The sequence below is a fragment of the Gopherus flavomarginatus genome, chromosome 1 (genome assembly GCF_025201925.1).
Source record: "Gopherus flavomarginatus isolate rGopFla2 chromosome 1, rGopFla2.mat.asm, whole genome shotgun sequence".
NCBI classification, from domain to species: Eukaryota; Metazoa; Chordata; order Testudines; family Testudinidae; genus Gopherus; species Gopherus flavomarginatus.
In genome coordinates, this window is record NC_066617.1 from 29,054,892 (window position 1) to 29,070,709 (window position 15,818).

Genomic DNA, 15,818 nt, shown 5'->3' on the forward strand with positions numbered 1-15,818 from the left:
CACCTGAGGGTACCATTGCAGAGATACAATGAGATGTGGCCAGGATCAACTCCTACTGGCATCATGGCAGAAGATCAATGCCTTGAACACCTTCCTGATCCCCTGTATCTCATTCGTCCTGAGGGAATCTACTGTGGCGGAGGTACCTCTGAACAAGGCAGACAACATACCAGGCAGCTAGTGAAGAAGTGGAGTTTCTTCCCTAGAGAGCCAGCAGTGAACTGGTGTACATCTCGCACAGGTAGGGCAGCACCAGTGTTCCTCATATGGTGATCTGTGCGACATTGCAGTGATCACTTCTGACGTGCCTGGATGTTTTTGTGAGGAACATTGCAGAAATTGCCATGCGGGATGTCATCAAGAAGCGAATTGTCAGGACCCCCTTCAATCAAGATGTCGCCACCTACCTGAGCAGCTCACTGGAAGGCAAATTTGGAAGAGACCGGGGAGACTTTGCTTCGCTCTGGACTCATGCCCACAATGCTATGTGACAACTGGAGAAGCGTATCTGCTGCTGCTGGACGTGGTGCAAGAAATGCCAGGAGCTGGGAGGCCTGGTACCACAGGTGAAGAATGCAGAGCACGCAGTCCTCACTCCAAAAGCTAGAACCACGCTGGAGAGGACCCTGCAGGATGCCATCCACTGCCAATACGTGGAAAACCTGAAACAGAAGCTGAACCAGGGCAAGCCTTTGAAAACTCATGGCAATTGGGGGAGGTCCCAGATGACTGGAGAAAGGTTAATGTAGTGCCCATCTTTAAAAAAGGGAAGAAGGAGGATCCTCACCTCAGTCCCTGGAAAAGTCATGAAGCAGGTCCTCAAGGAATCAATTCTGAAGCACTTAGAGGAAAGGAAAGTGATCAGGAACAGTCAGCATGGATTCACCAAGGGCAGGTCATGCCTGACTAACCTAAGTGCCTTCTATGATGAGATAGCTGGCTCTATGGATGAGGGGAAAACAGTGGACGTATTATTCGTTGACTTAAGCAAAGCTTTTGATGTGGTCTCCCGCAGTATTCTTGCCGGCAAGTTAAAGAAGTATGGGCTGGATGAATGGACTATAAGGTGGATAGAAAGCTGGCTAAATCATTGGGCTCAACGGGTAGTGATCAATGGCTCCATGTCTAGTTAGTAGCCAGTATCAAGCGGGGTGCCCCCAGGGTTGGTCCTGTAGTATAGACCTGGCCAAAGATGCAGTCACATTTGTCTGCAGTTAAAGCTTGGAGGTTCCTTTTGTTGCAGAGCATCTGCACAAAAAGAGGGTGGGATGCCTAGCCCCGGGTTGCTGTTCCAGGGTATGTGCAGTCTTGGACCAGGGATTTCTCAGGTGTAAAACTTGGGGGCAATGGTAGGAAAAGGGGCACAGAGTTTGTTGAGCAGTCAGACTGGAATGGAGGCTTGGAGAGAGACAGAGGCACTAGACCAGGGGTGGACAAACTTTTTGGCTCAAGGGCCAAATCTGGGCATGAATGCTCACGAAATTGGGGGTTGGGGTGCGCGATTGGTGAGAGCTCCAGCTGGGGGTGTGGGCTCTGGGGTGGGGTCAGAAATTAGTAGTTCAGGGTCTGGGAGGGAGCTCTGGGCTGGGGCAGAGGATGTGGGGTTTAGAGTGCAGGAGGATGCTCTGGGCTGGGACTGAGGGGTTTGGAAGGCAGGAGTGGGATCAGGGCTGGGGTAGAGGGTTGGGGTACAGGAGGGGGTTACGGGTGCAGGCACCGAGTGGCACTTACCTTAAGCAGCTCCTGGAAGCAGCGGCATGTCCCCCCTCTGGCTCCTACGCGGAGGTGTGGCCAGGCCGCTCTGCATGCTGCCCTGTCCACAGGTGTCGCCCCTGCAGCTCCCATTGGCCATGGTTCCCAGCCAATGGAAGCTGCAGGGGCGGCACTTGGGGCAGGGGCAGCGTGTGTAGTTCCCTGGCTGCTCCTGTGCATAGGAGCTGGAGGGGGGACATGCCGCTTCTTCCGGGAGCTGCATGGAACCACGGCACACAAGCCCTGGACCTTGCTTCTCAGCGGGAGATCGAGGGCCGCATTAAAACATCTGACAGACTAGATGCAGACCCTGGGCCGTAGTTTGTCCACCTCTGCACTAGACAGTTGCTTCTGTAGCAGGGCAGAAGTGCTAGATTTTAAAAAGCAGAGTACAAAAATATGATTAATTGAGGTCTTCCTTCTAGAATTCTTTGTTTTCTTGCTTCTGCCTTGTAACCCCAAATTATTCACTTCTCTAGTTAGACTGAACGTTTCTCAATATTAGTCAAGTTTCTTGTAAAGAGACAAGTAAAAGCTGGGATTGACATCTAGGGGTGGGGGATGTGCTTATCTTGCTGCTCAAGTAAAGATATCTACAATGCCTGTAACCATTAGTGGGATTTGCGTGCTTGATTCTCAGTTCAGTACACTGAACTCTCCAAGGATTCCTAGATCCACCCAGTCTCAGTCATACTTTCTGTATGTGTTTGAAAACAGTTTTGTCTCATCTGTACTGGCAGCTTAATCATTTTCAAATGCAAGTTCAGGGGGATAGCATTTTTCTTGACAGCATTTTTCAGCAGTGGTCAGATCTCTTGTGACCTAAACCTGAATTCTGCCTTAGAGGGTGTAAAACTTTGTCCTATGGTATTCATGTGCTCTGTTCACAAAGCATTCTGTAACATCTGTAAGGGTTTGTCTTCATTGCAGAGGTAAATTGGGTGTTGTCCTGACCCCCAGTTCCATACACACACACACAGAGCTCTCTCATTCAAGTTTAGTGGTGTTTTCAGTCCCCGACTACATGGCTTGTTGAGGCCTGTTAGTCAGTGGTTCCCAAACTGGATTATGACCCCAGATGGAGTCTTCCCAATCCCTAGTGTGCAGAGGATGCCATTTTTCTCTGCATAGCATGACCTTGCATGTACAGTGCATGTGAGGTCACAATGTATGGAGGACGCCATTTTGCATGACCTTGCATGCACCATATGTATGGGGTCATGCAGTGCAGAGGATAAAATGGTGTCCTCCATGCTAGAGTGTTTGAAGGAAATAATTAATCAAAATGGGGTCATGCTGGCAAAAATTTTGGGAACTCCAGCTGTACCCTAAAGCCTGAGTTGTGCTTTCAGGCTGGTGGTAAGCTCATTTTGCTGTGAGGATTTAGGCTAAATCATTTATGCTGATAATACCTTCCCACATTTCCCCTGCCCCTTTGTGTACCTAGAAGAACAGACAAGTTCTCCCACAATTCCATGGGAAAGGGAAGGGCATGAATGAGCATGGGGCAACCAGAACTTCGTATTAACTTTTTTTGCCAATCAATCTTCCAACATAGGTCCCAGGAAACTTGTTGATATAGCTTTGTCAGTAATGGATTAGTTCTCTGTGTAGATGGGTCTTGAGAATAATGTGCCCTATTCTTTTAGATGATTCATTTAGAATATTTTTGGAGGCAGTATACAAAAAGAAGAGAAACTAAGGGAATTATACTCCTGTTTCTTGTAATGGTGTTTTAGCTTGAAACCCTGGCATCTCCATAAATACTTATCCATGAGCTTTTTCGAGAGTAGCTTGGTCACTTTTTTTTTCCTTTTCTTTTTAGAATCACTGCACAAAGACTTGCTCATTTGAACAAATGTTTGATGAACTTTAAGTTGGGAAATTTTAGTTACAAGAACCATCCGCTGAAATTGGGAGAACTACAAGGGAACCATTTCACAGTTGTTCTCAGGTAAAATGCTGCTATCTGCCAGGACTTTGCCATTGATGACTTTCTTAATCAATTCAGAGTTCTTCAGCTATAAAGTAGGGAGGATACCAGGGGATCTGAGACTACTTTTCTACTACTCTGAAACTTTTCTCAATCAAGGTGGAGAGGAGGGAACTTGCTGGATTTAGGAAAAGCAGTATACAATATGTTTACTTTTAACATTGATAATGACTGCTTTCACGAGCACAAGAGTACAAATTCGAACTGATCTGATGGCTGTAATTTGAGATGGTTTTACTGTTGAATGGATTTTTAAAAATAATTTTGTATGTTACTAGAAATATAACAGGAACTGATGATCAAGTACAGCAAGCAATGCACTCTCTCAGGGAAATTGGATTTATTAATTATTATGGAATGCAAAGATTTGGAACCACAGCTGTTCCTACATATCAAGTTGGAAGGTATGGTTTTTTTTAATAATTGATGATTTTATTGTGTGTACTAAAGAATCATATTTTGAAATTTGTATCTTAAGATAATGTTACATCTGGGTATGTTTTTTTAATTTTATTTTTTTTCCTCTCTGAAAAGTTTCAGTCATGATATTGTGTGTCAAATTTAACATTAGCATCAGGAACAGAATCTATGTAAGTAGCTGTATCAGTTGTCTTGTGCGATATTGTCTGTAGATGAAATGTAAAATGTATAGAATATTTTGGTTTTCAGAGAACTGAAATGTATCCCTAAAATCTGTTCCTGTTTTAATAATAGCTAATAAATTTTCTGTTTCATTTTAGAGCTATTCTGCAAAACAACTGGAATGAAGTAATGGATTTAATATTAAAACCACGGCCTGGAGGTAGGTTCTAAGAAATACTTTACACATAATTGAACAGTATTTATGGAGGGAAAGTTGAACTTTTTAAATTGAAGTGCATATGGACATTCACATTTTTGCATATGGTAAACTTTGTCAGCACTGGAACTGTACTTTCTGTTTAAAAACTTTCAGCAAGCTCTTAACAACAAACCATTGTTGATGGCTTGGATCACCCCCTCCTGTAGTAAAAAAAAAACAAAAAAACAAAAAAACAAAACAACTGGAAGGGGACTCGTTGTCTGAGTATCTTGGTGGGGATCTTTTTCTAGAGATTCCCTGAACATCTTGTTGTGGGTTGTGCAGGATTACCTTTGCCATGGAAAAACTACCCCCCAACCTGAACCTCTGCATCAGCTCTGCCTTTAGCAGTCTCCCATCTGCCATTCCCTGGCAACACAGCTCCTCTTGGGCTGAAAAGGGCTGCAGCCTTCTCCCCTTCCTCTTGTGTGGACCACACGGTGGACAGAGAGCCCTCAGCGGGGTCTGGTCTGGTGGGGAGTGAGGGGATGGTCCTGGGGAGATCCATGCACAGATTTAAATAGGGGGTAATGCGGGCTCAGGTAGCTAAAGTTGATGGGGAAGGGCACAGTAGAAATCCTTCAATAGGTAGAAAGTTTGTTTTCTAGAAGATAATGAGGTGATAAGTAACAGTCAGCATGGATTTGTCAAGAACAAATCTTGTCAAACCAACCTGATAGCTTTCTTTGACAAGGTAACAAGCCTTGTGCATGGGGGGAAGTGGTAGATGTGGTATATCTTGACTTTAATAAAGCTTTTGATACTGTCTTGTATGACCTTCTCATAAACAAACTAGGGAAATGCAACCTAGATGGAGCTACTATAAGGTGGGTGCATAATTGGTTGGAAAATCATTCCCAGAGATTAGTTATCAGTGTTTCACAGTCATGCTGGAAGGGCATAACGAATGGGGTCCCACAAGGATCAGTACTGGGTCTGGTTCTGTTCAATATCTTCATCAATGATTTAGATAATGGCATAGAGATTACACTTCTAAAGTTTGCAGACGATACCAAACTGGGAGGGGTTGCAAGTGCTTTGGAGGATAGGATTATAATTCAGAATGATCTGGACAAACTGTGGTCTGAAGTAAATGGGATGAAATTCAATAAGGACAAATGCAAAGTACTCTGCTTAGGAAGGAACAATCAGTTGGACACATACAAAATGGAAAATGACTGCCTAAGAAGGAGTACTGCGGAAAGGGATCTGGGGGTCATAGTGGACCACAAAGTAAATATGAGTCAACACTGTAACACTATTGCAAAAAAAAGTAAATATCATTTTGGTATTATTAGCAGGAGTGTTGTAAACAAGACACGAGAAGTAATTCTTCCACTCTATTCTGCGCTGATTAGGCCTCAACTGGAGTATTGTGTCCAGTTCTAGGTGGCACATTTCAGGAAAGATGTGGACAAATTGGAGAAAGTGCAGAGAAGAGCAACCAAAAATGATTAAAGGGGTAGAAAACATGACCTACAATAGAAGATTGAAAAAATTGAGTTTGTTTAGTCTAGAAAAGAAGACTGAGAGGAGACATGATAACAGTTTTCAAGTACATAAAAAGTTGTTTCAAGGAAGAGGAGAAAGATTGTTCTTTTTTAACTTCTGAGGACAGGACAAGAAGCAATGGGCTTAAATTGCAGCAAGGGAGGTTTAGGTTGGATGTTAGGAAAAACTTCCTAACTGTCAGGGTGGTTAAGCACTGGAATAAATTGCCTAGGGAGGTTGTGGATTCTTCATCACTGGAGATTTTTAAGAGAAGGTTAGACAAACACCTGTCAGGGATGCTCTAGATCAGGGGTAGGCAACCTATGGCACATGTGCCAAAGGCGGCACGCAAGCTGATTTTCAGTGGCACTCACACTGCCCGGGTCCTGGCCACCGGTCTCAGGGGCTCTGCATTTTAATTTAATTTTAAATGAAACTTCTTAAACATTTAAAAAACCTTATTTACTTTACATACAACAATAGTTATATATTATAGACTTATAGAAAGAGACCTCCTAAAAACGTTAAAATGTATTACTGGCATGCAAAGCCTTTGAATTAGAGTGAATAAATGACCACTTCTGAAAGGTTTTAGGCTGCTGGTCTAGATAATACTTAGTCCTGCCATGGGTGCAGGGGACTGGACTAGATGACCTCTCAAGTCCTGTGATTCTGTGCTCAAAAGGGCATCTTCCATTTTAGCCACGGAATGCATATTAGAAGATAGTAAACATTAGGTTTTATAGGTGGATTTCTGTACCAACAATACTATTGAATAGGAATATCTTTTAAATGTATTTTAACCCTTTTTATTTACATATTTGTACGTTTGCTTTAAATTAGCCACGTCATGAGTCCTGTCCTCCTACTGCATTTTAAAGGGAGGTTAACAAATTAGCCAGCTGTTCCAGTAGAAAATCTAGAAGACTTTGGCTTTTTTTTTTTTTTTTTTTTAATAAACAACTTCCACTAAGACATAAACCTGCTAGTTGCACTGAGATTTTCAGATACATTAATATTTTCAATCAACTTGAATTTTTTGTTTTGTCGTTACAATGTTAATCTTAAATTATTGTTACAGCTGAGAAAGGATATTTAGTTAAATGCAGAGAAGAGTGGGCAAAGACTAAAGATCCAGCTGCAGCCCTCAAGAAACTGCCTGTAAAAAGGTGTGTGGAAGGCCAACTTCTACGTGGACTTTCGAAGTATGGACTGAAGAATATAGTCTCTGCATTTGGCATAGTGAGTGTAAAAAGGTTGAAGTTTTTTTTGTCTGTGTGTGTGTGTGTGTGTGTGTGTGTGTGTGTGTGTGTGTGTGTGTGTGTGTGTGTGTGTGTTTTTTGTGGTGTTACACTACATTCTAAATGGACTATGTACAAACCTCTTAAATCCATCCATTCCTCTCTTCTGTGTTTCCCTGAAGTACTGTCCCATTGTTTACTAAGAGGTCCAGACTCAAAATGATGTGTAATGAATAAACTTGGGTGTTTCCTATTAATGCACATTATGGAAGAACAGAATTCTAAATGTAATTGCATGCTAATATGGAAGCTGTATGGTTACTTAAACTCATCTGAATTATATAGGTATCTGTGACTTGTGTGTAAGATTTAAGATCAGATTTTCTTTGTGCCTTTAGAGAATCAAATCAAATTAACAGTGAGGGTAATCAGCCATTGGAATAGGTTGACAAGGTATGTGATAGAATTGCCATCACTTTGAAGTCTTGATTTAAAAAAATAAAATTGGATCTGTTCTGAAAATAGTTCTATTTCAACCTCGGATTACTGGGCTTGACACAGGAATTACTTAGTGAAGTTTCATGGTTTGTGTTATGCAGGAGGTCATACTGAAAGGTCTTATCAGTTCCTCAAGACCTACAAATCTATGAAAAATAATTAAGTACTGCTTTACAATGTTGAAAATGGCACTTGTGTCTACATCAACAAAACACTTGGCAAACTGTTACACAAAATGAAAATATGGGCTTTTTGTACTGAGAGGATAATGCATCCTTTTTATTTATTTATTTATTTATTTATTTATTGCCTTCTTTCTACCTAAATCCCTCTCAAATTAAGACCAGAAATGTAGCGTACAAACCAAATACCTGCATGTTAACTGTGTGACTGGGAAAAATGACTTGTTTCAATGTTTATCGATTAAGTGTGGCTGAGTGATGAAAGTAACTAAAGACACCTATTATTCAGTTAAACATTTTTCACCTACAGATACCAAGGAATAATCGTTTGATGTACATTCATAGCTATCAGAGTTATATCTGGAATAACATGGTGAGCAAGAGAATAGAAGAATATGGACTTAAAGTTGTATCGGGAGACCTTGTACTTAAAGGAGGTAAAATAAACTTCAGATCCTTGTTGCTTTGCATGATTTCTTTGTATACTTTAAAGACGGTTACACCTTTCTTTAGGGAAATTGTATCAGTAAATGAAGATACAACACATTTGCTTCATTTATCTATAGTCAGATATGTTTAAATCAAGAACTTTATTTTAAAATTCAGTTAACAGTAGATTCCTGTGACTGAAAAATGTCACATACCTATGTATTTTAAGTAGAAAACTGTTTGAATTGTAGGGACAGCTGTTCATATTGGAGAAGCAGATGTTGACGTTTATACTGTCCATGATATAGTGATGCCTTTACCTGGGTTTGATGTTATATATCCGAAGCATAAAAGTAAGTCTTTTTAATTTGTACGATCACTAAAAACTTAATCTGAACTAAGATTTTAAGTAGATTTAATTTTCTTTAAATATTTTCTTTTCTTGTAGTTGGTGATGCTTACAAGGAAATGTTGTCTGCTGACAACCTTGACATCAGCAACATGAGACATAAAATTCGAGATTATTCGTTATCTGGAGCATACAGAAAGATCATAATTCGACCCCAGAATGTCAGATGGTAAGTAATAGTATACAGCTAAATTCCCTGTAATCTGCAGCAGCCTATTTAGCACTGTGCAGGGGCTCAGGGAACCCGCCTGGGGACCAGCCGGGAGGGGGGTACCCCTCCTCTATCCCCAAGCTAGCCCAGCACCCAACCTGCCGTGGCCAAGGCACCCCACCTCCTGCCCGAACCCAGTCTGGACTGGACAGGGCTAGGGGAGGGGCGCCTATCCTGTAGTCCCAGCCCTGGAGCTGCTGCAGCAGGGAGAGGCACCTCTCCTTAGCAGCGCAGGTGCTGCTGCGGGGAGAGAGAGCTGGGGGAAGTCCTCTGTCCCTGCAGGGGCACCCTCCTGCATCCCAAACCCTTTATCCCAAGCCCCACCCCAGAGCCCACACCCCTAGCTGAAGCCCTCACACCCCTGCACCCAACTCTCTTCCCCAGCCCTAAACCCCTCCTCCCTTGCCCCACCTCAGAGCCTGCATCCCCAGCCAGGGCCCTCAGCCCCTCCCCCGCATCTTCTACTCAAGCCCTGAGTCCCCTCCCACACGCCGAACCCGTTGGCCCCATGCCCACCACATGAATTTTGTTATGGGCACCAATATGAAGATCGTGTGTCACACATCACCTCCATATTGGTGCTCATAACAAAATGTATACTGCACATGGGTGGGAAAAATTAGAGGGAACACTGGATACAGTGAAATGTATTTGGAAATAATAGGATGTCCCCAGAATACATGCAGGAGGACTGGCGAGCATTGGTCTCGTGTAGCTAGGCCATGATCAATACTAGTATGTAGGCAGGAGCAGTAGATACAGATCTTTGTACCACACACACTGTGCACAGACCAGTAAGGCATAGGCCCCATTGCTTCACTGGTCCCCTGGCTCTGATCTGCTGTGGAGCACTGTGTACTAACACTCGAGATACCGTGGATTCTTCTTTGAGTGATGGTCCCTATTGTATTCCACTGAGAGTTATGCGCATCCCCCTACACACAGCATAAATGTGACATCTCCCACTGTACTTCGAGCCTAGGATGCCCACAGGAAGGTAGAAGAACTGGATTTGGTCCTGATACATTTTATCAAGAAACTCTTTCTGCATCTTCAGTCAAGCAGTTAAAATAAAATACAATGTTCTGAATACGAGAAAAGTAAAATTATTGACCAGGAATGTGACTATTTTAGACTTGCCCAAGATAATCTGTAGACAGTAAATCATGTAGATTAATATTTGCAACCCCAAAAACCTGTGGGGTGTGTGTGTGTGGGGGAGGCTGTTTTATTTTTTAATCTTAGCAATTTATTTTAAGGAAATAGTCTCAACCTCTTTCTTAGATTGGCATATGAACAAAAAGTATATGAAAGGTTCAGTTGTTTACACATTATTATTAATTATGGTTTATCTATTAAATCCCTATTACTGTGGCACGTACAGACCAGAACCAGGATCACTGCCCTCTTAACGCTACGTGCTATACAAAACAGGCAGACACGATCTCTGAAGAGCTTCTGGTCTAAGAGGATGAGAACTATAAGCAGGGTTTGGGATGAGGGCAATTAAAAGATTGCTCTTCAGTGTAGCCATTATACACTGGATGACTTCCTATGATGTGGTTGGAGAGGAAAAATAGAGTATGTACTTAATCCAGCCATGAAGAAGTTCAGATACTTCTGATTGTTGTAGAATGCTATTTTTCTTATAGTTGGCATAGTTATTTCCCATCCACTAATAACCAGGTTTATTGTATAATTAGAAATCTTGACAAAACCTACAAAGAAAAATCCTGTGGAGAGCAACTTCACCAACTAGCATATGTGTTTGCATTAAATCTTTTGTCTGTGTCCATCAGTGGTGGTTTTTGTGAATAAAACCTAATTTAGGCTGATTTTCTGATTAAAACACATCTCATGTGGTATCTCTCTTTAATCTAGAAATAAAAAACTTTTAATTGTTGAGTATGACATTCCGGGGTCCAGTCTAGACCAGTGAGGGACTGTCACCTTTGCCCTGCAACCTGGGGTGCCTCACAGTGCTTTGCTGCTGTAGTTCCCGACCTGGGCCCCTCTCAAACAGCCAAACAGCATGCAGGTCACAGTCTGAGTCTCTCTGTATAGCTGCAGCCTGCCAGCACACTCCAGTCTCACATTCCAGCCTCCCCCCCCACACACCAACTTTGGTTACCACTTGTAGGGTGACCCCAACTCACTCCCAGTCTGAAATTTCCTCCCCAAATTGGTATCCTGCACTGTCCAGCCCTCTCCTGGACAGTTCAGATATTTTAGGTCTGTTGCCCCTCTAAAGGGATCAAGATCAAACTCCAATATTAAATGGAGTTACTCACACAATTTAGTTTAAATACAACACTGGATTCATTTTGATTTAAAGAATACAAAGTTTATTTAACTACAAAGAGGAAGTTTTAAGCGAGTACAAATATAAGGCATTAGAGTCAGAAATGGCTACAAGAGAAATAAGCATAAAATGTTTTCTAGTAACTAAACCTTAACAAACTAGACTTGGTTCAAGGTGAAATCCCTTACCACATGTTCCCAGTAGTGTTGCTGACCAAATTCTCAGGCCAGGATCTGCTCTCTGTGTCAAAAGGCTGTTTCTTTTGTCATCTTAAGTGAAAGTGGGAGAGATACCGTGGGGTGATTTTTGCCCATCACTTTTATAGTCTAGTTCCCCTTTGAAATGCACTGTCCTGAGGGTTACTCTTAAATAAAGTTCATTCATGCTGTGAGGACAAAGACAAGGAGCCTCATGGTGAAAGAGGTTCCATGCTATTGTTTGCTAAAATGCAGATCAGTTTGTTGCTTTCCCACTTTCCAAAGTGTGGCCACTTGACAGGTGATTGTCCATCAACTTTGACACCTGGTTTGAGGTGTCAGCTTGTCCTTTGTCTTTGAGAAACTGGTTTACTCAGATTTGTCTGGTAAACATATTTCAGACCTAATTTCAGTTTGTTTATAACTTTACATATAATGTTGCTATGCACATTTCATCATGATATTATTGGCCAGTGAGTTTAGTTTTCAAATGATACCTCACAATATTTTGTACAGAGATTATTACAGTAATGTATAGGGTGTGAATACAGGGGTGCATTCGGTCACACTGAGTATTTCAAAATTTTAAAAAACTTCGTCCCGTGTTTCATAAAGGGAAGTGGTTGCATATGATGATCCTAGAATTCCATTATTTAATACGGATTTGGATAATCTGGAAGGAAAGCCACCACCTATTCTTCCTACAGGTAAGATAACAACTTTTCTGCAGATGTTTGTACACTGTAAACAATAAAGTTTGACTTAACTACTGCTTTGAAGTTGTAACTGCTACATATCACACACATTGAATGTAAAAATAAATAAAAAGGCTACATTTGACAAGACATCAAGCTAAAATTTTCAAAAGGATGTGCTTAAAAGTAGGCTCTTATATAAGTAACCTGATTTTTCAGAAGTGCAAGCATTTGCTCAGCAGATCATATTGACTACATTATACTGTGTCTAGCTATCTAAAGAATCAAATGAGCATATGCTTACCATTAAGCATATGCTTATTTAAGTGCTTCACTAAAGAGGGACAGACATAGACCATAATTCAGCAAAGCACTTGACCATGTGCTTGATTTCAAGCATGTGAATATTCACCTTCAACTTCATTGGGACTACTTATGTGTTTAATTGAAGTTCAGTGGCAGACTGATGTGCTTTTAAGTGCATGCTTTAGTGTTTTGCTTAACTGGAGCTAAAAATATAACAGAAAATGTTTAAAATTAGACTGATGACATGTTAGCAGAACAGCATCAGAAATATTTGTTAAAACTGGTATTAGTAAGTGTAATATTTGTTTCTAGGAGAATTAGTATAGCTTAAAAGTTTAAGAACTTTTAACATGTCAAGATTGTGTGATGGAAACTTTTGAATAAAGTGCACAGCTAGCTATAACATATAGGCCTTACTACTTTACAATCCAGGGTTGTAGGAGGAGAGGAAGGCAGTCTTGAAATACCAAATTTTAGTGTGACTAAAAGGTGTTTTTTTTTTTTTTTTTTTTTTTTTTTTAAATAAAATTTGCTACATAAATAGTGAAACTTTACTTTTCCCATTGTGGGCAAACTCCATGTCTCACTTCTGCCACATATGCGAAAATTGTAGCATGAATTGACATTTCACAAAACATTTCCATGGTTGATAAATTAATTTTTTATTTCTTTAATTGTGTGAGCCCTTCAGCCCAATTTAAATAATGCCCAGAGGAGGTATACTATATGTGCAATTTAATGTCTTCTTTCTTATGTAATAGAAGGTAAATTCAAGGCCTTGAAGATGGAATTCTCTCTTCCTCCATCCACTTACGCTACCATGGCAATTAGAGAAGTGCTAAAAATGGACACAAGCATAAAAAAACAGACACAGCTGAATACTATATGGCTACGCTGAACAAATGCTCTAAAGTCATGTAAAGATTTTAAGATGTAAAAGTGGTTTCATATTTACTTGTTCTGTGCAAACCCTAGTTTTGATTTTGAAGATTTGTAGTAAAAGATTTGTATTTTTTTTAAGTTGTTTTTATTAGCTTCAATGATTATATGCAAAATGGTGTTAGTAAAAATAATAAAAATACTAGATTGGGTTTTTTTAAATGACCTTAGTTAAATAAGGTGCTTGAGCTGTAGCAAAACCACATCTTCAGAAGAAATGGGCTTAGGACAGCAATTCCAGCTCTTCAGTAATTGCCTTTCCAGAAGTACAGTGAGTATTCAACATGCTTTCATAAATTCAGCACAGAATAAAAATTCTTGCAAGCGTGCTAACGTTACAGATGAGGAGTGCTAACTAGAGTAAGTTAGGCGATGAATATATTAAAGGAGTACATTTATGTCACCTTGGAAGGCCAATAGCTTTTGCACTGATGTGGTAGAGGATTCTACTGGCAGAATTTTTCATGCCTTTTATGTGATATAAACATGTACATCTGTTTTTATTAGTTGAACTGTAAATTTTATTATGAAAATGTTTATGTGCATTTTTCCCAGCTCTGCTACTACCTGTATCAAAGAACAGGTAGTGAAAACAAGTTAACCAAAAAGCCTAGATGAGAGCTTGTATCAGCAACTAACTCCTTTGCACCAGCATATTTAGTGTGTCCATTGCTGGCAATGGATGAGCAAGGCAAATCTGTATCATGGCATGAAAGGATTCAAAAGCCATTCTAAAACAACTGAGAGCAGTTAGGTTGCATTTTGACTTTATAATTTCTAAAACCAAACAAATAAGAAACCTGTTTGTGCTGCGTGTGTTAATAAATTATGTTAAATATGAGACACTTTGCACTGTCATTTTTATAAAAAAAAATGAATAGGGTTTTGCATACCAACAATATGAAAATGTCAGTATCTCACTTTTAGAAAATATGCAGTGTTGCCACCTACATATCCTGAGAGATCCTGTTTCAATACAGAAATAAAAACCCCTCTGACCTCACACCTCTAGTTATCACCTCCCACTGGAATCCATATGGGGTATCATCAAAGAAATATTTCCTGAATCCCCTCTTCTGACCTTCAAACAATCCCCTAACATCTCCAAGTTCATCATCAAAAACAAGCTCCCCACAAATCAGGATACACCAACTCAAAAGCACCCGACCCTACTAGAGCAATAGAATCAAAACCTGTAGACATATCTCCACTGCTATAATGGTCAATATCCTCCACAACACACCTTTCAAGATCTATGGGTCCTACATATGCCTGTCACAACATGGGGTGTACCTCATCCATTGCACCAAATGCCCTAATAGAACTATGTAGGCCAGTGGGTCTCAACCTATTTACCAGTGTGGGTCACATATGCAACTGTTTTATGTGGGCCCCATCCCTGCAATATATATGCTACCTGTATGGCCCTGAGGATGTCACATGGGCTGCAGCTGTGTGCTGATTGGGCCACAAGCGGCCCATGGTCCTTGGGTTGAGAACCACTGATGTATGTGAAATGAGACAATAACTACACTCTTGAATGAAGTCAAACAGGAAAATGATAAAAGACAAAAACACTACATCACCTATAGATGAACACGTTTCACAAAATGATCACTCTATATCTCACATATCAGTTCTCACCTCAAAGGAAATCTGCACAAGACACTCAAAAGATGAGCCCGGGAGCTTAAATTCATAGCTTTGCTAGACAGTAAAAATCATGGACTGAATAGAGACACGAGTTAGGAATGGAATCAACAAAATCTCTGTCCTTTGATGCTGTGCAATATTTCAACTGGCCATTCTTGCATGCCGGGGGAATACTTTACCGTAATCAATGCTGTTTTCCTGTTTTGTTGAGTTAAACAGAAGTTTACAATGCAAATACTCAATATACATTTATACCCTGGGTTAGAGAGATTATGAATTAGATTAATACACGCAGCATCCTACAAGCATTTTATAAAGTCTAAACAGCATCTGAGGATGCTAACACACGAGTAAACAAGACTGGTTTCCAACAATGCAATTATAAGTGTTCAGTGAGGCCTGGGGCCTTGGCATGCGCTGGTACCTGGTCTGCCAGCATCATAGTACCTACCAAACAGCTTATTTTGAGTAAAAAATATAAACTTTTTTTTCTTCCTCTCAGGTTCGTAAGGAGCATTGACTCTGCTCGTATATCTCGGCCTGTCTTGAAATATGTTTTTTATTGATGCAGAAATTTAGGTGATGCATTTGATTCATATTTATATGCCAGTTTAGGCTTTATACCGTCAGTGTGTAGATCTGTTATGACAAATATTCTTGACATAAATTAGAAAATTAA

At 40.6% G+C, this 15,818-nt stretch overlaps 1 protein-coding gene across 2 annotated transcripts in view; it reads left to right on the plus strand.

The window, feature by feature from the left end:
• PUS7 (pseudouridine synthase 7) overlaps positions 1-14,327 on the plus strand; it is a 50,066-nt gene extending 35,739 nt beyond the window's left edge. For both annotated transcript variants that reach the window (XM_050925695.1, XM_050925705.1), the window contains 9 exons: positions 3,578-3,706; positions 4,024-4,149; positions 4,486-4,547; positions 7,159-7,319; positions 8,309-8,435; positions 8,679-8,780; positions 8,876-9,005; positions 12,162-12,253; positions 13,309-14,327. In XM_050925695.1, the coding sequence (XP_050781652.1) occupies positions 3,578-3,706; positions 4,024-4,149; positions 4,486-4,547; positions 7,159-7,319; positions 8,309-8,435; positions 8,679-8,780; positions 8,876-9,005; positions 12,162-12,253; positions 13,309-13,445 (1,066 nt within the window). In that variant the 3' untranslated portion in view covers positions 13,446-14,327. The remainder of the gene's footprint in view (positions 1-3,577; positions 3,707-4,023; positions 4,150-4,485; positions 4,548-7,158; positions 7,320-8,308; positions 8,436-8,678; positions 8,781-8,875; positions 9,006-12,161; positions 12,254-13,308) is intronic.
• Positions 14,328-15,818: the final 1,491 nt, after the last annotated feature.